Genomic DNA, 26,449 nt, shown 5'->3' on the forward strand with positions numbered 1-26,449 from the left:
AGAAACTTTTTTTATACGAAATTATATATATTTTTTAACCTATAACGAATTAAATATGAATATTTTTAAACGCAAAAATTTCAGGATTAGAGTAATGAAATTTGGACTAAAAATCAATTTTTGAGCTAATATTTTGTGGATAAACTTTGTATAATGTTATAAATAAGTAGGTAAAAAATCATTCAAATTTTTTAAAGTTTAAGTATAATTAAACAATTTAAAACTTTTTAACAGCTAAAAATACGTGCTGAAATTATTTATTTACTAAAGGAAGGCGCGAAGAATTGAAAATGAATATTGCATAGACGAATCCAGACACGTGCTTGATTCATTTCAGGGTTTAGCAACTCAACTCAAAATTAGGGTTTAACTTTTCGAGCTTCGCAACAGCTTCGAAGAACAGTGAATACAATGATTTCCGAAGCAGAAGCAGGTTCAATGGTTTCCGTGGTTGCTTCGTTATCCAAAAGCTTCGATCAAGTTCCTCCTTCCGCCGTTCCGGCGGTGCTCGATTGCATTCTCGTTTCAACTGGTTTGTCTCCGCCGTCGCTCCTCGCTTCACTTATCCATCATTTTCCTCGTTTTCTCAAGGTATCATTCATCTTCTTCATCTATCAATTCAGCTCCACTCTTCACTTCTTTCCATACCTCATCCTGTTACTTGTTGATTTGCACGTTTCTAGAATTTCTAGGATTGTTTTTTTATTATCTATTTATTAACTTTATATCGAGTTTTTTTGTTTTGTTTATATGTTTGATTATCTTTGTTGAATGTAATTTATAGGACATTATCAAGGAGGACGGTACTTTGGATTCTGATAAAAGACACCGTTTGGTGTCATTGGTGGGCGCATTTTGTCATCTCCTGAAGAAAACAGGTCTGTTTCCCTTCGATTTATGTGCTCTTTTTGGTTTGGTAACCATCATTTTCTCACTAGCTTATAACCTATATTTACTTGTTTATAGTGTTTTTTAATAATCTAATTCAAAACATTAAAAAAAAAAAGAAGCTAATTCAAGTTGCTTATAGCTTAAAGCTTATAATTTATAATTTTTTTTTCTCTTCATTCTATTAATTGAAACAAAATTAAAATTAATTAAACATATCTTTGTTATGTCATTTCATATTTACAAGCTAGTTCAATCGATAATTTTACCAAACAATACAAATTCAATCAACTAACTTATTCACTATCCGCTGTAAGCTCATCCACTATTTCTTACCAAGCAGAGCCAAATGCTATTTTTGTCAAACCACATGTTGTTTTATCTGTTATGCATTTGGAGATGCATTTCTCAATAGAAACTATAATGCTATGCTGAAATGGATCACAACAGTCGCCAGATACCCTCCATCCTTTTTTTTTTTTTTTTTAACTCAGAATCCTTTGATGTATATATTTTCTATTTTGGTAGGGGCTGATAGTGACACGATACAACTGTTTGTGTGGAGGTGTTTTCTACCTTTAGCTAAGGTGCTACAGCCATCTCAGCATGATTTGCTTAATCAGGTATAATACAATGTTAAATAGCTAGGAAATTGTGTTTTGTTTAGGGTGTGTTTGGATTGAGGGTTTAGGAGGGGATGGCTTAATTTCTTTTTTAAATTAGGGACTATATAGCATGTTTTTCTAAAATAAATCAAATGTGATTGATGTATTATATGATCATTTATTATGTTAATATGCTAACTTTTTAAAAACCATTTCATAGTGTCCCTAAATTAAAAATGAAAACTAAACCATCCCCTCCCTTCCCCTCCTAAACCCTCCATCCAAACACACCCTTATAGTTGTCGGAGAACTTTTTTATCATCTAAGTACTTTGTAATCTGATATCGTAGATAACAGAATCGTTCATGGATGTTGTGATTGGAACCAGCACCTTGGAGGTTCTTGAAGAAACTTTGGTGCCAGTTTTTTTAAGATCAGTCCGTCTTTCAATGGGGATGCTTCATAATGTTGATTTGTGCTTGTATAAATGGAGTACAGAACCGTCTCACCAGGGTTCACATGATATAATGGACAAGGAACAGTTTATGTCTTCATCAAATTGTTTCAAACTGACAATGTCATGCAATGTTTTGTCTGTAATTCTGGAAGTTGCCCTTCAGTTTCTGAATACAGATGCAGTCTCCAAATCAGTAGAAAGAGAAGGGTGTATTGCAGATACATTTGTGAAAGTTTTGATTTTGGAATTATGTAATATGAGTGAACGGATGCTTTTACATAGTCCAGAACATAGGTCTTGTGCAATTGGCTTTCTTCTTCCTATTATTCTCAAAGCATTCTCTGCCATCGGCTCATTTGAAATCTCAATCCGTGGGCTTAAACATGGGTTTTCTCGGTATAACCAGTTGAATTAATTAATACTTATATGGTTTAGTATACATTCTTTATTTGTATGAATTTTTCTTGTATATTACTGGTTTTCAGGGTGTATTTCTTCATGAAAATATGGAACTGCTGCAAAACCCTATTTTCAATGGGACCTCTTGAGAGAAGAGAGGCTTACAATACACTTTCTCTGTATTTCTCTTTTTCCTGGCCAACAGAAGAATATGAAATGTCGGATAGTGATACGGTCATTAAAGCAGAAGGATTTGACATAAGAGCAGAAAAAGAGTTCTGGGATGAAATAAAGACGGGGCTGGTACTTGAGCTCTGCTTAGTAGTTATCTGTTTGATTGCTTAATTTGTTGTTGCTTTGCTTACTTAAGAACCAAAATGAATCTGTACAGGTTGACAAGGAGAGTTTAGTGAGGAAGCAGAGCTTACATATACTGAAGATGGCTCTGAGTATACAAGAAGGAACCAATTCCCTCTCTAGCATTTCAAAAAGCAATACCAATGGAAAGTGTTCAGTACCTCGTGGGGTGACAAGGAAGGAACGATGGGCTTACAAGGAAGCCAAGTCACTTGGTGTGGGGAAGCTTTCAACGATAGATGAGCTGATTTATAACAGCCAGCAGTATTGGGGTGCATTTGTGCTTTTATATGAGATGCTTGAAGAATATGGTACTCATTTAGTTGAAGCAGCTTGGAATCATCAGGTATATATAATCATGGAAAGAGAACAAACTTGGTATATTATATTATATATATGAAATGTGTGTGTGTGTGTTGCTTTGTAATAATTGTTAAAAAGTAAAGTGCAATAACTTCTATTACTACTTATACTGCAATACAGCCCTCCAGTCACAATTGAATAAGAAAACAAATCATGGAAATTACTCGTAAGAGTTCATTTGCATTATTTAAGATACAGTGATGATTTTATGAGATAGTTTTATATATACTGTAAATGTTTAGTAGTTTTGGATTGACGAAGATGTGAGGTATGCTTGGTATTTAGAAATAAATTGGGAATTAGGAAATGAACAAGGAGAACGAAGATAGGAAGTTGTAATGCACCCTTCCTTGGTATGCTGTTCGTCATTTTAGCCTCTCACTTGAAAAGAAAGTTTCTTTATGTACATAGAAAAAGAAGTCATGATGTGATGGGTAAGTTTATTCTTTGATTTTGACATATGTATTGTGTGTTTGTCTAGCTCAGAGACATCTTTGTTTTTTTTACCTTTTTAACAATTCCTTAGATGGCTGCCTCAGTCAAGAAACCTGTTTAAATTGGAGAGAATTTTGTGTATCTTTGAATATGAAGTTGTCAAGACTTCATCGTTTCTAGGCCATTTACAGTATCAGTAAAATAAATCACACCGCTTGTTTTTTTGTTGTTGATGTTTGTTGGAAATCCCGCCCTGAATATGAGGGGGTGGGTTGGTAATTCCACCTCAGGTGCGTTGGAAATCCCGCCCCGAATGTGAGGGGGTGGGTTGGTAATTCCACCTTAAAATTGCGATGCGATCTGCCCCAAGTTGCCTTATGTTGGCTTGTCTTTGAGGGGGTGGATTTAGTCCCACATCGGTTAGATTGGAAGCTTGATCAGAGTTTATAAAGAGGAAGCACTCCTCACCTTACAAGCCGGTTTTGTAAGGATGAGTTAGGCCCCAAAATTTCAACAATGTTTTTGTTCCGAGTTCCGTGTTTTCCACAACAAGTGCATCTAATATGTTACAATAATTCTTTAATACAGGTCTCTTTAATGCTTCAATTTTCTGAGTCGCATCTCAATGTTGCAACCAATATCAGTAAAGCTCATCAAGATCAATTTGAAATATATGGGGAACCTTTTGATTGGTTATCTATATTATGGGAACGAGGCCTTTGTCATGACAATCCTCAAGGTTAGTGTCATCATCATTATGCACAAGGGAGGACTTGACCAATATTTTTGTCAGTAAAACTTTAAAGTCGGGATACAAATACCATTACCCAAATTATGGAGTTTGTCGCATGTGAAATTAGTCCTTTCATTCTTTTTCCTTTTATGGTGTTTACCAAATAAATGCAGTAAGGTGCCTGATCATGCAGTCTTTCCTTGACATCAATTTGGAGAATTATGGGAACTACATAAAATCAGTGCCTGAAACCTTTGTTCTCGGTCCATTTTTGCAAGGGTTGAATGATCCAATACACCATAAAGAATTTGGTACGTGCTTCACTCCTTTGGCCCCTTTCAAATGAATTTCTTGTTCATATTTTAATTTATGTTCGGTCGTAAAGGTCTGCACTTAGGAGAGATGCAGTCCCCCATGTATGATGTCTTTTAGAATTTTGGCTAGGCCTAACGCAGCAACCAAAGCTAGATCAAGGCATGATTATTGCCGAAGCCATACATTGGCCATATCTCTAGTCAATGTAGGACCTCAACACCCCACCCCCCTCCCCCCTCATGTTCAAGATTGGACATCTAAAATGCGGACAAGTATGGGTGGTCGGTGGCCCAATAGCAAATCTAGGATAGGATTTATACAATCTTGGAATCTGGGGTTGATCGAACTCAACCCATAAACTAGCTCAATGAGGGAGGGTTTTTTAAGCCTTACTTTGACTTAATCTCTAAACGATTTGAGATTTTAACTTTTTTTAGTTAAAAATATATGCTTATTCCATGGTTTAATGTCGCTCAAATTATTACTTTCTCCTAATCTGATGTTCCATTCGTTGACATGATAAAATATGTCTCCATCCCCTTATGCTACTTCCTACTGTTAACATATTACACTCTTCTAAATAGTGCCATGGTTTAATTGATATTTTAGGTTGTAAAGGAGTTTACACATCAACCGTGATTAAATGTGCAGCCCAGTTTTTACGGCAGTACGTTAGTTTTCTAGCTCCAAGGTATGCTTTAGAAGCTTGTTTTAGTAAGCAGTCTGGTATTTCATGTCTTTATAAAATAAAGTTCATTAGCTTATCTTCTTTTTTACGCCCAAAACCTTCATGCCAATCAGTAAAGAGACTTCCAAATTGGTAGGCATATCATGTGGTCTATACACAACTTAGTCCAAGCTCCATAGTATGGTACACTAGTTATTTTAGTTTATTAGTTTTGAATCAGTTTTTATGACCATCCTCATCTCTCTAAGATCTATGTGAGATTATAGAAGGCATTTGATTATGTTTCTTTGATAATATGACGAATGACATGCTTACTGCTAAATTTAGTGGACCAGTCTTTTTTCTCGCAAGTTTTTGGGAGTAAAAATGTTGTTGCGTTGTTCGAGTGCATTTGACTCGAGTGAATGCGAGATTCTCCACTCTTCAGCCAGAAATTGTTAAATGCACAGTTGATGAGTATTTTATGGGGTTTCTTCAGCATACATTTAATGGGAGAGGATACAATCTCTCTCCGTCTTTCTCCTACTCAGTCACACACATGCAATTTTTATTTAAAAAATATAACATGCTTGTTTGCCTATAGTCTGGTGGTAATGCTAGCTATAATGATTTTTATGCTTATCCTCTACTTATCTCTTATATTGTAAATATGTAATGAAAAGTACTTTGGCTTTACTTTTCTTATTGTCTAAAAGTTATTTACAGGAATCTCTTTGCATTTTTATGCAATTTAGCATCCACTGCTAAACATCAATCTTTTGGACGGGCTGGACTTATGGGCCTTGCTGAATGCATTGCTTCAGCTTCTACTGGCATTGGAATACTTATTCATGCCAGTACTGAATCATTCACAGACACTTCTCCAGTGGAACTTGTTATTGGAATGGAAAATCAAACTGTTAAAAAAGAGTTACTGGATATTTTTAGATATGTTGTTGAGAGCAGCAAACAACATTTTAATCCCAGTTACCGTCTTCAAGGTTTATAATTTTGTGTACTTGAATTATGTGATTTTTAATATTCATTTTGATATTCACAAATTTAGGAGCCATAGAATCATCTTACACCTTGATTACGTTTACAGTTTGTGGCAGGATTCTTGAGGCTGCTGCTTCTGTGGTGTGCACATTTGATATTCCTCTTGAAACTCTTTTGCTTTTCATTTCAGCCTTGCCACGTGAGTTCACAGATTATGGTGGTAAGTGAAATTTCTAATATCCAGTGATTTCTAACAATCTAACTGTAGTCATGAACTTGTGTCGCTACTCTATTTTCAAAAGTGGAAGGAAGAAATAATTCTGAATACTCTATTTTCCCTTAAATGATGTGCAAGTGTAAAACAAATAAAGTCACAATCTTCATGTTCTTCATATCTACTGATCGACAGAAGCTGGAAGAGTGAACTATCAAATACTAACCATTTTATATCCTAACTTACTGTTACAATCCCAGTGAAGAGAAATAGGAATTGCTAGAAACAAGAATAGAAGACACAAGCTTTTTATTGAATATTGAGAATATGAGAGAAATCTTTCCTTCTAGGATTTTCCTTTCTTTAACGGAGCTACTGCTCTGTACACTCAAATGTTTACCAAAATCTTAATTAATGATCCCTCTTTACCTTGCATCATTCTATTTATTATGTTACTGATTCCCTCCAACTAACCAGGTAACTGCTCTTACTGTCCCTCACTATTTTTATCCTTCTCTTCTGTCCTTATAATACCCTAACAATTACCAACAAAATATCTTCAACAAATTCCCTCATGTTTTTTGAAAACAAATTACCCTTTCTCATCTGTTGAAACTTTGACGCAAGTGTCCATGCTTGATGTTATGTTCTCTAACGTGGACACTGGACGTCTGGACAGCATCGCCAAGATAAAACTAATCCAATGAAGAAGCAGTTGTGTACATGCACCGTAAATGATGCTAATTTAATAAATGCACCATCAGCCCTGAACTCAGCCACAAGTAGTCCATGTTCTTGTCTCTTGGGGCTAATTAAATGAATGGGCTCTCATGATTCAGGTGTCTGGCATCCGTACAAATGAGTTCAGATATATCATCTATCATGTTTTACTGTTTTATAATTCAATGGCAAAATTCAATAGGGTTTGATGGAATTAAAGGAATTCAGGCACACAATAAATATGAAATTCTGATTGATTATCAGACCATAATTGAACCAACTTTCCCCGGTCTGATATTTTGTAAACTACTCCCTGTTATTTTTCTTCCTTCCTGATTTTGTAAATCACAATTCGTGAGTTTGAACTTGGGAGCATTACTTGTTACAGTATTTGTTGGGATATATAATACAAATATTGACGATAGATTGAATTTTGATCACTCACATATGCTGTTCCGCGGGATACTGGTGTATCTAACCTTTTGTTGGTCGATGAATTAGCCTATAAAATCTGAGTGATATGTGATTTACTGTTGGTATAACGTGACTACTTTCCACCTCTTCCCCGCAGGCCAATTAAGGTTGACTGTGCAACGATGGCTCTCTGGTTGTGGTTACAAGGATTGCCGTGCCAATTGCTGTATTAATGAGATGAAGCTCTGCAAGAATCTTTATGACTTCCCACAGAGCTTTATCAGCAATCATCTTTCCATGGATACTTCTCTTAATTTTGATGATGGTGACTTCAGTGCATGGGAGTTCGAGGCAAATAGATGGGCAAGAGTGCTTTTCCTTGCAATCACGGAGGAACATCCTCTGGAACCTATTTTAATGGTTTGCTTTTGGCTTTTCCCTCTGTATTATCTATATGATGCTCATCAACTCCCTCTGAAAATTGGGCTATTAATTTGTTCTACAAAACAAAGAGAACAGTTATTAATGGATTGTGTTGGCTTCTACATTAGTTTTATAATATACAGTAATAGGATTCTTCTATGACTTGCAATTTATGCTGCCCAATGCATTGAGATCCCTTTATCATTCTCCAGTGCGAACACTGACGACAGAAATGGATATCTATTATTGTTGCAGTTCATTCAAAAAATTGGCTCTAATATCTTCAAGCAAAACCATGATGCAACTTACACAGGAGTCAAATTACTGATTCTAGCCTCAAGCTTGGTTCTGGAGCTTCGTAGAACAACAGAAAGAGTGATTCAATATGGCAACAATGCCAGAACAAATATAGGGAGTGGCTTTCCTGGTGTAGTTGATGATTTGAGTTTCATAGACGACATTTCTTCGAAGCTTGTTGATACATTTCTGTATTTGTTGGTATTATTTCTTTTAACTCTTTCTATTATGTTGCAGACATTCATTTATTCGTTTGTGATGCTTAAATGATTATTGAAATGCAGGATGATCTAGTTCAATTTGCAAACCAGTCTTGTTCTATTTTCTGGTCTGGTGCTGTTGAAGAGGACACTGCACTTCCTGGTGCGGTTAAAGGAAAACTTGGAGGTCCCAGTCAGCGAAGGTTGCCAATTTCTGCCACCACTGCTGTATTGCAGGCGGTAGGTACTTTCTGCACTTTTATTATTGTGGGCTGCTTGAATTCTCTTCAGAGTTGGATTACAGAAAATTATTCATTGTGGGTGCCACCATTGTTCTGGTAGAATTTATAACTAAGCCGGTGAAGTGTAGATATACTCTTATACAAACAAGTGGCCAAGGGTTCAGACATTCATTTTCTTAATGATATTTCTTTCTTCCTTTCTAGCTTTGGCATTTTACTTTATCCGTCAGTGCAATAATTTTAATGGAAGTGCTTGAATAGTTTAGGCACTTCTTTCTCAACTGATTTCTATAGATAGAGCCTAGCGGTAAGGAATCAGCCTGTTAAAAACTAATCTGATAGGTATTAAACAAGTAATATATATTTGTTAATAATATTTAACTAAACTCTTGGGAATATCCTTTGGACTTGCAGTGAGGACAAAGCACAAAATGATAGTATTAATCTTGACTTGGATAGCTGCACATACCGGCCAACCCAAAAACCTTTTAGCAGAATGACCAGCATTCCGAAATTTGTTATACAGATTAAATAATTGATACTATGCATTTAAATGCTAGAAAATTGACAATAAAAAGTGATGGTTCTTGAGCAAAACTTACAAGTAAATACAAACAAAAGTCAAGGAAAAAACAAATTTCATCCTCGAAGCCTTTTAAAGTAACTAAGCATTGAAGTTCTAATCAATGTTTTTGTTAATAGGAATCTTCAAATAAAAGTACAACTAGCAACCTGTGTGGATGATAGCAAATCGTCTATGATTTTTGGTATTTGAAAGACAGAAGATGACACGGTAAACAGAATGAGGAAATGTAGAAGAAACAAAAAGAAAAGAATTCCGTGTAGAGAAAAAAACATTGAACAGACTCACAAACAACAAGCACAAAGAAAAGGAGAAAAAAAGAGAAAGAGGCAAACGAGAGAGCAATTTTAACCTGCCGGAGAGTGAGAAGAAAGAGAAAACAGAGTACCTGATTGGGTTGATGGACAGAGAGTGGTTTGTTAGAAATTGCTTGTTGCTAGCCAGAAACCACTGGTTCATGGCCATAAAGTTGCAGGAGAGCAGTGGGTTGGATGGGGGACATGTAGTAACAGAGAGGGGAGGCTGCTATTTGGAAATGAAAAACAGACAAGGCTTTTCTATTTTTAAATTCCAAAAACATTAAAATACTCCCAAACCCACCTATGTAAAATTAAAATATCATGGATATTTTGGGTTTATAAGATAGTTCCATCACCGTGGCCCAAAAGCACACTACACGCCATGATTTCCGCCACTATAACCACAACAGTTGTGACACTAAAACAGTTTCCATGCTGTTGTCATACATGGAACTTGCAGGGGTTGTTATTTTTGGAATTTTCTTTTTCCATACAGAATACCATCCTGAATGCCTGAAAGGATGTTACACTGTCATATCCATGTACTGCCAATGTCATTATCAAGACCCACAGTTTCATCCTGCTATATTTCTATTTCTCTTCAAGGGGCTGATTTATCTTTGCTCAAAGCAATAATGTTTCTACAAGTTGATATTATAATAAATCAGTTCATTCCCGTTCTCTTCATTTTGTTTTTTTTTGAAATTAGGACATACCTTTTGTTTCCCTCTTTGCAACTTGTCTGATTTTTCCGTGCTTCACCACGCAGGTGATGTCAGTGAAGGCCATGTCGTTAATTTTGTTGTGGTGCAAACAAATTAAAAAAGATGCTTTGCTTAGCTCTGCCTTTACTTTCATGTGGCAATTCTTCTGGAGGACAACTAGATCACCTCATTCTTTCTCAGAGGTACCTGGCATATTAGATGTATTATCTGCTATAAAAATTGTGTTTCTGTCACGATGAAGTGTGTGATGATATTCTTTTTGCTGTTGCTATGTATGTTCAATGCAGACACAGGCAGAAGTTTGTCTCGCTGCATATGAAGCATTAGTCCCAGTTCTCAAAGTTCTATCTTCCACATACTGTTCTCAATCTTTTCATCTCATTGATGAAAATGAGCAATTGTTTTCAGAAACAGAAGGAGGGCCTCAGTTAGATCGTATGTGTGTATCTTTCGTTCAAAATATCAATGATCTCCTAGGGGCCGGAATTTTGGCAAGAACTCGAAGGGCTGTTTTGTTGGATATAAAGGTGGTAATCTTTCTTTCTTCTGGGGCATACATTATTTGCCATATGATTTTTGGAACGTGATAAACGTAGTCTCAACTTTGCATATGCATTTCTTCATTTGTTTCTCTAATTCAATTGTACCTGGGTTGTGGTAAATCATCCTTCAAATTAATGGTGATAAAGCTTTAGCTGTTAGCAAATTGTTAAGTTTGTAGTAACACTAAATACAGAATGTTTATTGAATGGTTTTAACTGATATTTGACTGATTCAGTGGGCGTGCCTAGAATCTTTGCTGTCAATTCCTTCTCATGCTCTCAAAAATGGGTTTCATTTGGAGGGTATCAATGCTTGCTTCTCAGATGACACTCTGAGAAGCATTTTTGGTGATCTTGTTGAGAGGTAAGCAACAGAATAATGTATATGCAATTATCCATGCATGATTACGTGCGATTTATGGGATTTCTGCTGCTGCAGTTTTGTTTATTTATGATTGAGGCTATCAAACTTGGTCAATATTGTCAACATCAAGCATCTTGTTTACATGTTTTGGCTATATCTTCTCTTTTCTTCCTGGTTTGTGTTATTTACGAAGCTTAGCTTACTTAAAATTGTGTTTTGCAGCCTTGAAAATGCTGGAGAAAGTTCTGTTTTACCCATACTGAGATCACTCAGAATGTTGTTTGAGCTAGTTGCCAGAGTGACACCAAGTGCAGTTGTTTCCTGTAGCAAAGTGATAGATGCACAGGTTTACTTCATAGCTTGCTATTTAGTTTGTATTTCATATATTCAATAAACCGTGTTGTCTTTAATTGAATGAATTTTAGGAGTACATGTTTGCATCCGATAAACTTGAAGGTGGTTTTAAACATCTGCTTTGTTCCCAGATATAAAGCATCACATTCTGTGCTGATAACCCCCAAGACCCTGATAAATTACCCTGTTATTGGTTTTGTTTATTTTTCTGTGATCAGTTGTTTGGATCCTGAAATTTCAAATACCTAAAGATGCAATCTTTCAAGGGTGATGGTTTCCCTGCATTTGTCAAAACCAATTGGGCACATACATGTGTTACTGCATTTTTTGGAATAACATAATTACTGAGATAGCACTGTTGTCATGGATTGGAATCCTCAAACTTGAAAGAATAATCTCTGAACTGTAGTTCTTGATTCAAATTGAACAAAGGTGATTTTCATTATATATATATATATATATATATATATATATATATATATATATATATTGACTCCAAGAGTAGCTCTTTAGAGTTACTATCTTAGCCTTTATTTTTAATATCAATCGATGGCTGGGATTAATTAATAATAATAGCAAGGGTGGGGTTCTTCTATTCTTTCTTCCTAAACTCACGATGTCTACTCCTTCCACAATAATTCCAAAGAGTTTAACAAAAAAGATTTCCAGACCAATCGAGTAGCAAAGAAGAATTGATAGAAGCAATGAAACCCGGTCCTTTCTTTATATTAATCAATTCATTCATCTTTTGATCTTATCAGATTCATTAACAATTAATGATGATTGCATAAAAAACAAATAAATGGTACTTTTTCTTATCCAATTCAGTTAACTGGTTTTTGCAGTAGTCAAACCTGTGCTAAACCTCAAAGCCAATAGCCAATTTTTTGATTGTAGTCTTTTGCCGTAGAGAAACAAAAGACTCACCCTATCAATTATTATTATTATTATTATTATTATTATTATTATTATTAATATTATTATTATTATTATTATTATTATTATTATTATTATTAATTAATTAATTAATTAATTAATTAATTAATCATAACCATCAATTGATATTAAAATTAAAGGCCAAGATTTGGAGTAATTCTATAGATTTGCTCTTGGAGTCGATATATTCCTCCCTCCTATATATTTTCTAATAACTACCTGCCTAGAATAGAGCTACACTATAAAAAGAAACTTAATATTGGATGGAATGGAGTGGGTCACTTTTCAACATGTTTCATGCCATTTCATCTTATTTCAAATATTGGAACCTAACACTATTCCATGTCATTTTGACTTCAATCCCATTTTATCAATCCAAACATAGCTCCGTTGGTCATGCATGCTAGATGCTTGAGCAACTAGCCCATGTTTGGCATATAAAAAGAATAAGAAAGCCTCCCTTGGTATGAGATGCCCAATGCGTGTGAGTGGCGATCCCCGCGTATAAATAATTTACAGTGCTAAATAAAGCAAGATAGGAGTTTCAGTTTACTTGGTACTTCAAGGTGATTAACAGTTGCCATACTAATTACATGACTCCTTATTACTAATGATCTTATGCCCAACCGTGATGCCTCTTTAGTCCACCCGACTCCATTGCTTAATGAATTTGATCTTGGTTGATATTGATTACTGCCCAGTTTGATCCTATGATTGTGGTTGTTGGTTAAAGCAATCTTGTGACTTGAACGACCGTGTTCTCCACTGCAATGTTTCTAACTTATTTTTATTTATTGTCTTTTTGTTGCATTCTTGAAATTGCATAATTCTATTTTGTGATGATTTCTAATCAAAATGCTGGAATATTCCTGTATTTAATTGCATGCATATCATTTTCTCGCCCAACCAACAGTGTCTACTGACATAATGACTTCCAAATTGTTGTGTTTGACCAGTTGATGTGGAATTTGGTCCATTCATCTTGGATATTGCATATAAATTGCAACAAACGAAGAGTTGCTTCGATTGCTGCTCTTTTGTCAGCTGTTTTGCACCCTTTGTTATTTAATGATGAGAGCATGCATCAAAAAGACAATGCACCAGGACCACTGAAATGGGTATGTGTTCTCTTACACAAGTTTTCTATTCCCGTGTCTCTTCTCTTCTAATTCTTGCATATAGTGACTGTTTTTTTTTATGTCTGGATTTAGTTTATAGAAAATCTTCTTGAGGAAGGCACAAAAAGTCCTCGAACAATTCGACTTGCTGCATTGCACTTAACGGGGTTATGGCTCTCAAATCCTATGATTATAAAGTTTTATTTGAAAGAGCTTAAACTGCTCTCACTCTATGGTTCAGGTACCAAACATGTTCATATGCTATATCATTTTGCAATTTACTTGGCTAACTGTTGTTTTATTACTATATAATTATCACATGAATATTGGATTTCTTTTTCAGTTGCATTTGATGAGGATTTTGAAGGTGAGCTAGCTGACAATAATGATGCTAGGCTGGAGGTCTCTTTATTAGCCGGGAGCCCTGATCCTGAGCTGACAGAAGTAAGCAACTCAATATTTAAAAGTGTTGACTGTAAATATGTGTTCTGTACTTATTATTTGATTATGCTATTGGATGGGATCCTTGTTTACATTGATAGCCTGGGGCTGATTTGATTTGATACCAATATTTTGAGATCTTGCTTCCTTTGCTTCTTGTATATAAACCTGCAAATCCCTTATGAATAATATGAGAAACAATCAGATTTAACCAAAATTTGGCTACTTTAATTTTCTGTTTGTCTACCCGAATTTCTTAAACATCGAATGCATTTTACTTTATCATAATAACATCATGATATGCTTATTGTCATTAATTGCTAATGTAATAACTTTTTTATTTATTAGAAGCAACTCTAGAAGCTTTTGACTTTGTAATAACTGGTCGTACTAACCGGTCATTCTTCTTATCAGGCATTTATTAATACAGAGTTGTATGCACGCGTATCTGTTGCTGTTCTGTTTTACAAGTTGACAGACTTGGCTTGTATGGTCGGATCACCAAAAGAAGACACTAATTGCATTGCTGCATTGGATTCCGGCAAATCATTTCTGCTAGTGCTTCTTGACTCTGCGGTAGTAATTACTATTATTTGATAAGGAGTAAATCACATGCTAAATTTTGTAGTAATTGTTTTATCTATTATTTTAAACACAGAAATAGCACTGTATGTTATGTACTTTGCCTGTTGAGAGATTTTGTTTCTCTGGTTTTGAATACTATAAATGTGTGCGGTAAAAAATAATTAAAAAGTTAGCCCCACTATTGTATGTATTGAGATTTTATATACTGAGCTTAACTCATCCTTACAAAAACGGCTTCTAAGGTGAGAGGTGCCACTCTTCATAAATTATTTCAAGGCCTTATCTCTTTTTAATATGGGATTTTGGTTTTCCCAATACACCTCTTATGGGACTCTGGTTTTCCCAATACACCTCTTAGAAATCGTGGTTGGGCATAACTCAAACCCCACAAAGGTGAGGGGTGCCACTCTTTATAAATTATTTCAAGGCCTTATCTGTTTTTAATATGGGATTTTGGTTTTCCCAATACACCTCTTATGGGACTCTGGTTTTCCCAATACACCTCTTAGAAATCGTGGTTGGGCATAACTCAACCCCACAAAACCAACTTGTGAGGTGAGGATTGCCTTTACTTATAAATACATTGTCAGACCATCTTTAATCCAATGTGGGACTCTTTAACACACCCAACCCAATCCAATGTAGGTTTTTTTTTCTTTTCCAATAGCATGATGTATTCTTTTCCAATAGCATGAAACACTACCAACACAAAGGGAACCTCTTAGAACATTAATGTTTGCAAGTCAATAGAGGAGACTTTTTTTTTTAGTCATGTCAATAGGGGAGACTTAAACTGTTGAAAGCTAGTTTTTGTTAATGCTTAGCTTTCAACAGTTACAGTGGAATACGAGTTCAGAGAACATGATGGTTCTAAATTTGGGATAGGAATCTGATTGCTAGTTTCTTAATCTTCAAATCTTTACTGATATGCCTGCCACTATGCTGTACAAATTTTGGAACGTACTTTCTTGAATATATATTTATATATATTTTTGAAATACTTCTTGAATGTATTTTTGGTAATGCCATATTTGGTTGTCTGTTGTTTGGGTTCAGCATGTCCATTTATGACAAATTCCAGATGGTTATTTTGGAATGCTTATGTTGAATATAATATCTGTTGATGTAGGTCAATGATAAAGATCTTGCCAAGGAGTTATACAAAAAATATAGTTCTGTAAGTATCCTTTATTCTTTACATTCGTTTAGCATGTTGAGATGGTGTCAGAGAATATAATCTCGGTCCTACTTTCCTGATGTACTTGTTAGTTCACAATCAGCTTCGGTTAGAACTAAATAGTTAAATCTGAAACTGCACCGAGTTTAAATCATAAATGAGTCCTAACTGCCTCTGTCTGTAATCAACTTTACAGAAATTCATTTTTTCTGGAATAGACAGTTCCTTTCTCACATTTTCAGTTTCATTTCAAATATATGGTATCACGAGCCTAAGATCGAGACGTAGCCACTGAAAGTACTCCACCATCCCGACCTCCAACCTTATGAAACGTTCCACCAGTTCATATACAACCTATATCCACCTCTTCAGCGTTAGCTCTGGGGACATTTTGTCGTTTGATTACAGAAAAATTTGATGAAGATGTAAGTAGATTGAACCCATCATCAATGGTAATCATCTTCATCAATTTATGGTGAATCCACACATTTTGCCACATTTTGTTACTGAGAAAGATCAATGAATTTGAAGAATGAATGTTGGGTATCTGGCATAGAAGGAACATGAAAACTTAATCCTTTCATGACCTCAGTTCATCATAACTACCGACATTCTCATACTTAATTGCACATTAACTGAACACCACAACTCTTGATGACATATCTATCTGAGTTCATGTCTTGAGCCAAAGCCCTTTTAGTTTCGCTGTTGTCAATTGGAGACCCAGTAACTCCACACTCTTGAAGATTTGCTGAAGGGATTGCCCTAGACACTATGAGTCAATCAATACTTGTAGAACCAAATAAATAATCAATATATTTGTCTTTTGCGTCTGACGACCCCTTTCCGACAATTTGTTTTTTTTAACGACATATCTCTTCTCCAGTGGACCCTTCTTTGGCATGTGTCGTCATTGGCTCCACTTTGATCATATTGTTGTCGGGAGTCCAGTCACCTAAATGACTCTGTAATTAGAGCTAGCGGTGGCAATATGATCCATGAGATCCATATCCATCCAATCCATCCACTACAAAATCCATCCAATCCATCCATCAAACAAATTTTTTTGTTAATGGATTGGTTTGGATCAATCTATTAAAAACTATGGATGGATTTGATCCATCCACCTTATTTTAAAAATCCAATGGATCACCTCTTTAAAATAAAAAAGTCCAATGGATAACTAATTTAGAGCTGCCACTTGTCGTCAGACCAATTTTTTTTGAGAGTTTTGCAGGAAGAACCCAGGCCTGGCCATATGAAGTGCCTCCTCCCGGTTTACCTATTGCCAAAGTTTTAGCCTATGGTTTCCGTTTTTGAGGTGTGTTTCTTTGCTTCTGATATTCCAATAAGCAGTTTTTCCAGTCAGGTCTCCTCTGATGTGTCATTTGCTGCTCTCAGTCAATTGAGTTTATTGTCCTGCTGTGTTCCAGCTTTGATTCAACCAGCCGTGCCTTCGCTGGTGACACCCATTCATACATACCATATATTCCAATCTATATCAAACTGTGAAGGTCTATCTTTGCTGATATAAACCCAATGTTATCATCCCTGAAAGTGCTAAATGTTTGGAGTTAGAGATTGCTTCTCCAATTTGTTGACTAGATCCACAGGTTTTCACCATTCATCTTGAATATTGCACGGAATATTCTAATGTGCTATGCATATTGAAGTAAAACCATAAATTATAATAAATAACAATCTAAAAATGAAATGCATACCAATGGCTGATTTTACTCAGATTCAGTGTAGTTTTATCACCCATTGCAGATTGTCTATGAAACCCTTATGCCAAGAGAATATCTCCGTGATAAATTATTATGCTAGCTACTCTGGCCTTATGGCATGATACAAGAACTTTCTTATTGCTACTGCAATTGGTGCCCTCATTTATCTCTGTTATAACTCATTTAGCTCAATGTGACATTGGTTTTACAGATTCATAGGCGCAAAATACGTGCTTGGCAAATAATATGTATCTTGTCTCCATTTGTCGAGGAAGATATAGTTGGGAAAGTTTTAAATTACTTGTACATATCACTTAATGTAAGTTAATGACACTCTGTATAACACGTTTGTGTTTATTTTCTTATTGAAATTTTCATTATTTGTGGATTTGGTTGTGTTGGATGCATGTGTTTGTGAACTTATGTGTAAGCATACAAAGTTCTTATCTATTTAACTTTCATTTTAATATTTTATTAGATCAAACACACTTTTAATTTTTCATGTCTTTGCCCTTAGTTTTAAGATAGTTGTCAGGTTTAGCTTCTCTTCTCTTTCTTCATGTTTGTTTGTGATGCATACTTACATTCCATCATTAATTATATTTGCATTGTTATTTGTTAAATGGACATCACTTTTGATCCAAAAAAGGAATGATAATCACATTGATTCTTCTTTGACGTCAAAAAAGATTAATACAAATTAAATGGAAATCATTTTGTGTTTATACTACTAGCAACTTGTGTTGATTCTTCTTTGACATGAAATTGGAAATAATTATATATTTTGTATTCCTGCAGAGAAATAACTTACCCGCTGTTCGACAATACTTGGAGACGTTTGCAATTAACATATACTTAAAATTTCCATCACTAGTAAGACTTTCTTCTTCCTCTTTTTCCTGTTGTCATTTTTCTCTTCATCTTTATGCCAAGTATTTGCAACTACTACCTCCGTCCCTAATTATAAGGCCCTTTTGAAAAAATAACGGGAATTAAGATAGTGGATATTTGTATTAAATATGTTTGTAATTACTATTGTTTTTACAATTTTATCCTTTAAGAAAGAGGGTTGGCTTATGTTTTCAACATTCTATTTATTGCTGATTGAAGAAAAAGATGTATAATAAATAGGGGCATGTATGTAAAGAAATAATTAATGTAGTTGGAAATAGAAAAGGGGTCTTATAAAAAGGGACAAATTTTTTTCTCAAAAGGGTCTTATAATTAGAGACGGAGGTAGTATATTTATTTTTTCATTGTTTTGATCGACGGATAGAAATCAACAGGCACAAGAACAAAGGATAATATATCCTCCTTAAGGAAACCCACAAAAACCATCTAAGAAAAGATCACCGATCTATCTGCATGTCTCCAGTAGAGTAAGTTAGAAACCCTTCTAAAAAGAGGGGTTTAAAACCATGTGGGGTGGGGGACTTAAAACCACTTTTCCCATAAGAAAGTCAATAATGAGAAATTATCGTTTTAATCTCTAGATCATAAAAAATAACAGCAGACTTTCTGCTTCTGCTCTTATGGCAAATCAATATATTTACTTTGGCCAAAAACGTTAAAAGCTTAAAGCGCATGTTAAAACATAAAAGCAACTTGTTTTTTTACGGTAGTGTAAAAAACTCTATGCAGGTGTTGGTTACTTGAGATTTAGTTTTCTGGGATTAATAATATTTAAATGAAATTAGGTTCAGCACATGTTCATCTCATTTCTGGATGATAAATAATAACTATCTTTCAATTTCCTTCTAAGTTCAGATTAATTTCAGATACAGTTGTAAGAGAATGCTATAAAGAAAGATCTAGAGATTAATGAGTTGGATAGAAATATGGTATATGGTAGAACATTATGGCTTCGTTCGATCCATGTAGCCGACCCGACATAGTTGGATAAGGCTTGGTTGTTGTTGTTTTACAGTTGTAAGAGAATTCTGGCAGGCTGTTTCTTGTATATCTGTTTTATGCAAAATTTAGTGTCAAACTTAATATGCGTGTTTGTAATTTGTGACCTTCCTCCGTTGAAATTATCTTTTTATCCCACTGATCTTAATGTCAAATTCACAGGTTAACGAACAATTGGTCCCTATATTGAGGGATTATGATATGAAACAACAGGTAAATAATGTTTCTATGGCGTGAAACCTCTGCTTTACTGTGTTCTTGTCATTGTTATTTGCTACTCACTATACTGTGTAAATTTAGATTGTTAATTAAGTCAAGTATTTACCAATTGATGCATGAGCTCTATAACATCACTCAATACTCAATATGTATTCTATTCTATTAAAATTAAAATTCATAGTGGTATAATTGTGATGATACAAGACATTGGATGTTGCGTTGGATGTGTGGTATGATTAGACAGGATACAATTATAAATGACAGCGTTAGAGAGAGAGAGTTGGGGTAGCACCTACAGTAGAAAAGATGGTGGAAACTAGACTTAGGTGATTTGTGCATGTAGAGAGAAGACCTGTAGATTCTGTAGTCCAAACTGAACATTCACCAAACCTCCGAACAAGTTAGTCCAAACTACAGAGGCTGTAAATGTTATAGAAACAAGAGGTTTGCTGTTTCTGTTTCTTGGTTAGACAGAGCTGTTATGTGGTTTAACATGTGATCTATGATAAGTTATGTACCAGCAGGGGCTTACATATTCTTTTGACACTTGAGCATTTCTCATGATTTTTCCTTTGTGAATCTCAAGGAATATTGGGAATGATTAACTAAATGACGAATGGAGAAAATAGAATCACGAGACTTGAGCAGAAGTGAGACTGAACCTGGTGTAATAATAACTTGAGAAACTTAAAAGATTGATTTACAGAAATCTTACAAGTGTTTTGGGTATTTCTTGGGTGTGCCGGCATGCACAAAAAAGAATAAATACATATGTATTGACAACGGCAATTATAAAGAATCAAACTATTTCCCCTGACTCTAATCTTTTCAAAATGATACTCCCATAATTTCTGATTACATTTTAATCAGCATCTCTACTTTCTAATTGGCAATGCTTATATCAGTTGAATTACTGAGTATAAGTTATGCCTCAGGATGGCAGTTACAACTTGCTTGTATTTGAAAGTCTGACATAAAATTTACATTTTTTGTCTATCATCATCTTTTTCAGTATTATATTTTATGATTTGGCTATTTTTCTACCACCAATTTTTATTTTATTTTTAATATAGAGTAGTATTTGCAAATTACAGATGTCATGTTTTACAAACTGTGGATCAAACATATTGTTGTATGCATAAAAATACTTCTTCTAATTTGTGAGGATCAAAATGCAGGCACTATCTTCATATGTTTTTATTGCTGCTAATGTCATTCTCAATTCATCTAAAGATGTTCAATCTGGGCATTTGGATGATTTGTTTCCTCCTCTTGTTCCATTATTAACTTCACATCATCACAGCTTACGTGGTTTTACCCAGGTTATTATTTATGGTGTTTATATTTCTGTTTTTTAATATCTTTATATCTTTTTCAAACTCAAATAGATATGCTTAATATGCTTGTCTGTTTCTGCAGTTACTAATATATCAAATTCTGCATAAACTGTTTCCAATGTTGAATTATGGATCTTCCGACATACCACCTTTAGAAAAGAGGTGCTTTGTAGATTTGAAAACATACCTTGCAAGGAATTCTGATTGTGCACGGTATTGTTATTTTTCCTTGCTATATCTACACACACACACACACACATTTAGCATAAATCTTTGTCGTAGTTGATTTATGTAGATTTCTTATTGCTGCTGTAAATTGAATTTTCCACCAGCTTAGGAAATTTAAATTATGAGAACGAACGACTAATTCAATGTTGTAGTTTCCTCGTGTCTATATTTATTCTTAGAATTTGGACTAGGTGTAACTCAACTCTGAAAGAATGGTCAAGGAGGGAAAATTGTCCCATGTCTTATTCGGACTACTTTTTCCATATCTTTAGTCCTTGTGAGATCTTAACAGACACCCTCACGTCTAGGTTTGTACATCTAGATCATGGAGGAATGCAGGGGTTCAAATTACAGATCTTTACACAAAAATGCAGCTTCAGTAGTTTTATTATTATCTTCTTTTCAGCTTACATGTGTCAAATGACAGATCTTGAATTAATTTTGAATATTTTAGAATATCTACAAAAGATCTTTATAAATATTGTGAAATCTATTTGTCCTCTAATCGATAATACAGTCTAAGCAGTTTTTCCTAATTTCATTATATTTCCTAATTTGTTTGCATACCTTAATTGGACTTGGGACTAGGAATTGTATTTTTTGAGTTTGTGTTATTTTGATATACAAATTTGACAATAAATTTCGAAAACAATTTGTATGGTAAACGCAGTTCAAATATGTGGTTCATTACGTTAAGTGGATGGTTAATGAATATGACAAGGGGTCACAATTTATTAGTCATCCACTAAATGTAAGTAAGCACGATTTTGAATGTCATTAACCACAATTTCCATGTGTATATTTGAATACAAACCGTGTTTAATGGATATCATGTATATTTGAACGTGTGAAAATCATGTATATTTGTACACGGTTTGGATGGTTAATGGATATCATGTATATTTGAACACATGAAATCGTGGTTAGTTACGTCCAGTGGATGGTTAATCAGTTGCAAACCTTGTCATATTCATCAACCATAAACGAAATGTAATTAACGACATATTTAAATTTTGTCTCAAAAGTATAATTTTTTTTTTTTTGGGTTTGGCTTTCAATCATAGTACTGAGTTAGTACTACACTACCTTGTTATTGGTAAACAGAGTTTAATTATGCACTGTCAGTCTAAAAAGGTTTACACTATCAGTACATCACTACCAATTATGCGTGTGCCTTTAAAGGTGATTTAAATAAAAGTCGAATGTTTCTAATGATCCGGTGGTTATGATTAATTGACAGTGTAAAGTGTATAGAAATTAAATCCTTAGTATAAATAGGTGCTGGCACATTTTATTTTATGCCACGAAATCAATCTATTATTATATTTTTCACCTTTTACTACCCTACATAAACCCTATTGTTTAAAGATTTTGTAATTTAGGCTGCGAAAAGCTGTTGTACAATTTATTAACGAACTGTACGCACTACTTTATATTATCTTCTTTTCAGCTTACGTGTGTCGATGGAAGGATACCTTGATGCTTATAATCCAAATAGCTCTGCCACACCTGCTGGAATATTCATCAATCGAGCTGAGGTGAGGATCTGTGCGTACTGTATTGTTGGATAATAATACTAATGTTACCTTTGGGGAAAATAAATCAAAATTGCAAAAAAAGGCAAATTATATTTTACTATTTTAGTTTTAAATTAATGAGTTGGACACGCGTTATTGTGTGTGTGTGGAGGAGAATAGGTCAGGCCAGCAGGGGCCTAAGGCCTACCCTACGTCTTAGAATTATATCATCTCTTGAAAGATAAAAATGAATATTATTTCTAAAGATCACCAAAGTACAAAGAACTAATACAAATTATGTAGACAATGTACATAATAAATCTTGATAAATGAATCTAAAAAAATAAATAAAATCTGTCCCAATGATTATACACAATTATGGAAATATGAATAGAAGAGGAAATAATGGAATATTCCAAATAATGCTAAAGTTGTGCAGATATCGCTATTTACAAAATTATACCTCACTCCATGTTAATTTCAGAGAGAACTCACAGAGCATTTCCTAACTATCTTTTATCACAAATTCTGGTATTTCATTGAATGGTTAATTCTGTTACAAATCATCTTTATAGGCTAAGCTGATAGTTACCTGCAATAGCATGTCAACCTATATCTGATTGACACGTGTCATTTGACAGCTTTAGATAACTGTCAAGTTCCAGCTGTATTCAGTTGGCTTAACTAGAACCAAGTCTAACTACTTAATTAACAGCTTCTCTTATACTCCGCAAGATGGTGAATGAATATCAACCATTCCTAACTTACAAGTTAGTTGTTAAAATCACTTTATTGACAAGCCTCTTTGAATTTGGGCTTGGGCCTTGCTCAATCTCAAAAGCTAGCACGCGGGGTGAGTTTAATGCCTCGCTCAACCACTATTGTGTCCCCTACGACTAGTTAATGTATGGTCTTCAACACACCTCTTAATGTCCAATATTGGACATTTGAAGCGTGTAGTTTGTAAGACCAGACATTTGTGGGTGGCTCGATAATGGGTAGGCCAAAAACCGTTCTAGGTTAGGCTCTAATACCATTTTAGAAAATGGGCTTAGGGTTTGACTTGAATTTTCTGAATGTGCTGTTTGTGAATTAGCATCTAACATAATGTTTAATTGTTACATAAAAAAAGATTACAAGAATTATTGTTGTGAAATGCAATTTACGTGAAGTAATTAAGCTATCTCTGTTCCCTGAGATGCATTGATCCTATTCTACTTGTTGTACAAAGAATCAAATCTTCATTGAATATCGATCTATTTCCAATTCCAACAAAACCTTTAGTTAGCAGTAGTACATTTGCTAGCTAGTATGCATGAAAGGATCATTAACTATTATCATCAAACCATAGTGTTATCACTTATCAAACACTTATATTTTCATCTAACATTCATACTTTTTTCTATTTAAAATCGTCTGGCCTATAATCCTTAAATTGCACATCCCTTGAAGCATATATGTCAGAACTAGAGTAGTTCTGCATTCCCAAACCTCTGCTCCAATATCTCAAATATAAGAGCTTGTTGGATATTTATGCTTTTATAGATTATACTTTTGTTAATTCTCTTTTTGTTTGCTGTGTTAAGGAAAACAATTTTGAATGTGTTCCAACGTGTCTCATGGAGCAGGTTCTCAAATTTTTAAATGTAAGTACCTTGTCATACTTCCCTATTTAAAGAATTATGCTAAATTTTTTGTTTCATCCTGTGAGTTTTTATCCCCAATCATTGCAGGATGCTAGAGAAGACTTACGATGTTCGATGGCAAAGGACGTGGTAACTATAAGGAATGAGACTCTAAAATTCAATGGAGATGATTGCATGGAAAAATTATCTGGTGGCAGTGAAGCAGCCTTGTTTAAGGATATGTCCTCAGATTTCCAGAAAAAGATAACATTTACCAAACATGATGCGGGGGACAATGATGCAGGTTTATGTTGCGACGATGATGAAACTTACCGAAAAATGGCTGGTATGTTTTAACTTTTAACTGCAACTAGCAGAATATACTTCTCAGCTGACTAGGGCTTAGGATTCTTATGGTTCTTAGAATTAGAATTCTGTTGTAACTGAAACCAACTGTGATAACTGTAATTGTACTTCTATAAATTTTAGTGATTGTAACAGAAAACAAAGAATGACATAATACATAATGTTCTGTGTTCTCTTGGTTGGATTACCTCTCTCAATTCTCTTTCTCTACTATAATAGGGTATAAGAGCCATAATCTATCAAAGGCCTCCCAACGTCTTTTATCTTCCCCTCCTCATCGGAAATCTCTCCTCTGGTCAGAGCTCAACTACTGAGCTCCCTACATCTGGTAGCGGTGCCAGCATCAATTTATTTCTCACAGTATATTAGAAAAGTTCAATGAGTATAGTTTTCTTCTGCGCCTTCAGCAAGTGTAGCCAGTGATCAAATGTATCTTCACCGTTATCTTGACTCCTAACACTCCGTCGTGATTTCTATCCAAACGCAAATGTGGTATTAGCAAAGCTAATGAAACTTATCTGATGTTGGAGCAAATAGATCAATTGCTCCTCTCATGTCTTCAATCCTCTCTCTCCAGCAGCATCCTCACACGTGATTACTGAAGCTAGTCAGTGATTATTTAGAATATTCATATGGTATTTGAATTCTGCGGTAACTGAAACTAATTTTGACAAGTCACAACTTTGAAGATTAGTGATCATGACAGAAAACAAAGAATAACTGAATACATTACTTCCTCTTCATTCTCTCAGTTAGATTTTTTCTCCCTTAACTCTATTATACTTTAATAGAAACTAACAATGCGATTAAAAGGAATGAACATGGATAATCAGACCCTTTGCTTTGTTTTTGTGCTATATCTGATGTCTGTTTTCTGCATTTTAAATGCGCTTCATAATTTTATGCCTACAATAATTTTTTTCAATATCAACATGACAGAGATAGAAAGGGATGATCTTCTTCTGGACCAAGTTTTGCAATCAAGAAGATCGTCTCTAGATCAACAAAAGGCTAGTCGACAGAGTTTCATCCTTGTAGCATCACTTATTGACCGCATACCCAATCTTGCTGGTTTGGCACGTACGTGTGAGGTAAGCTACTCATGCTTCTTTGTTTCCCAATCTTTTCTATATTATTATTTTTTATTTTCCTTTATCTCTCCAAACAAAATTCACTTCTATTGTTAATGCAGGTGTTTAAAGCATCAGGGCTGGCAATTGCTGATACAAACATCATAAATGACAAACAGTTCCAACTAATCAGGTTTTCATGATAGTAAAACTTTCTTTTTTCCCTTTTTACACTAATTATTCTAGATGTTCAAATCTTTAGAGAACATAAACTTTTGACAATGGACCAGAGACTTATATGTATTTTTGAACTGGGTCTAGTTAATATTTCACATATTTTTAACTGCTAAAATTTTTCGGCAAATGAGACCACCTCTAACTCTGAGGTAACAACAGTCGACCATAAAGAAACATCCTTAGCTCTATCCGAATTGCCTTTTCATATGTCCATCAACTATCCACATGAATATAAACTTCCTTTGTGCCAAAAGAATCCTTCTAAAGTGACAGGATTTTGGATTGGTGGCTGTTTTTTATAGTAAAGAAGTTTCCAAATTAGATGGTAGCCAATGAAATATTATAAATACATGTTATTCA

At 34.6% G+C, this 26,449-nt stretch overlaps 1 protein-coding gene across 1 annotated transcript in view; it reads left to right on the forward strand.

Annotated features, from left to right (window-relative positions):
* The first annotated feature begins 303 nt into the window (after nucleotides 1-303).
* LOC25493589 (uncharacterized) overlaps nucleotides 304-26,449 on the forward strand; it is a 28,273-nt gene continuing 2,127 nt past the window's right edge. The window contains exons 1-33 of the mRNA XM_013602132.3: nucleotides 304-591; nucleotides 785-878; nucleotides 1,417-1,511; nucleotides 1,844-2,346; nucleotides 2,436-2,652; nucleotides 2,741-3,052; nucleotides 4,093-4,243; nucleotides 4,411-4,548; nucleotides 5,162-5,243; nucleotides 5,946-6,220; nucleotides 6,325-6,438; nucleotides 7,724-7,986; nucleotides 8,245-8,487; nucleotides 8,571-8,726; nucleotides 10,380-10,517; nucleotides 10,623-10,862; nucleotides 11,114-11,241; nucleotides 11,464-11,587; nucleotides 13,488-13,649; nucleotides 13,743-13,890; nucleotides 13,993-14,093; nucleotides 14,505-14,666; nucleotides 15,805-15,852; nucleotides 17,791-17,898; nucleotides 18,378-18,452; nucleotides 19,653-19,703; nucleotides 20,888-21,031; nucleotides 21,129-21,259; nucleotides 22,725-22,812; nucleotides 24,378-24,437; nucleotides 24,525-24,762; nucleotides 25,722-25,873; nucleotides 25,975-26,045. Of these exons, the coding sequence (XP_013457586.1) occupies nucleotides 412-591; nucleotides 785-878; nucleotides 1,417-1,511; nucleotides 1,844-2,346; nucleotides 2,436-2,652; nucleotides 2,741-3,052; nucleotides 4,093-4,243; nucleotides 4,411-4,548; nucleotides 5,162-5,243; nucleotides 5,946-6,220; nucleotides 6,325-6,438; nucleotides 7,724-7,986; nucleotides 8,245-8,487; nucleotides 8,571-8,726; nucleotides 10,380-10,517; nucleotides 10,623-10,862; nucleotides 11,114-11,241; nucleotides 11,464-11,587; nucleotides 13,488-13,649; nucleotides 13,743-13,890; nucleotides 13,993-14,093; nucleotides 14,505-14,666; nucleotides 15,805-15,852; nucleotides 17,791-17,898; nucleotides 18,378-18,452; nucleotides 19,653-19,703; nucleotides 20,888-21,031; nucleotides 21,129-21,259; nucleotides 22,725-22,812; nucleotides 24,378-24,437; nucleotides 24,525-24,762; nucleotides 25,722-25,873; nucleotides 25,975-26,045 (5,192 nt within the window). The 5' untranslated portion in view covers nucleotides 304-411. The remainder of the gene's footprint in view (nucleotides 592-784; nucleotides 879-1,416; nucleotides 1,512-1,843; nucleotides 2,347-2,435; nucleotides 2,653-2,740; nucleotides 3,053-4,092; nucleotides 4,244-4,410; nucleotides 4,549-5,161; nucleotides 5,244-5,945; nucleotides 6,221-6,324; nucleotides 6,439-7,723; nucleotides 7,987-8,244; nucleotides 8,488-8,570; nucleotides 8,727-10,379; nucleotides 10,518-10,622; nucleotides 10,863-11,113; nucleotides 11,242-11,463; nucleotides 11,588-13,487; nucleotides 13,650-13,742; nucleotides 13,891-13,992; nucleotides 14,094-14,504; nucleotides 14,667-15,804; nucleotides 15,853-17,790; nucleotides 17,899-18,377; nucleotides 18,453-19,652; nucleotides 19,704-20,887; nucleotides 21,032-21,128; nucleotides 21,260-22,724; nucleotides 22,813-24,377; nucleotides 24,438-24,524; nucleotides 24,763-25,721; nucleotides 25,874-25,974; nucleotides 26,046-26,449) is intronic.

The sequence above is a fragment of the Medicago truncatula genome, chromosome 4 (assembly GCF_003473485.1).
Source record: "Medicago truncatula cultivar Jemalong A17 chromosome 4, MtrunA17r5.0-ANR, whole genome shotgun sequence".
Classification (NCBI taxonomy): domain Eukaryota; kingdom Viridiplantae; phylum Streptophyta; class Magnoliopsida; order Fabales; family Fabaceae; genus Medicago; species Medicago truncatula.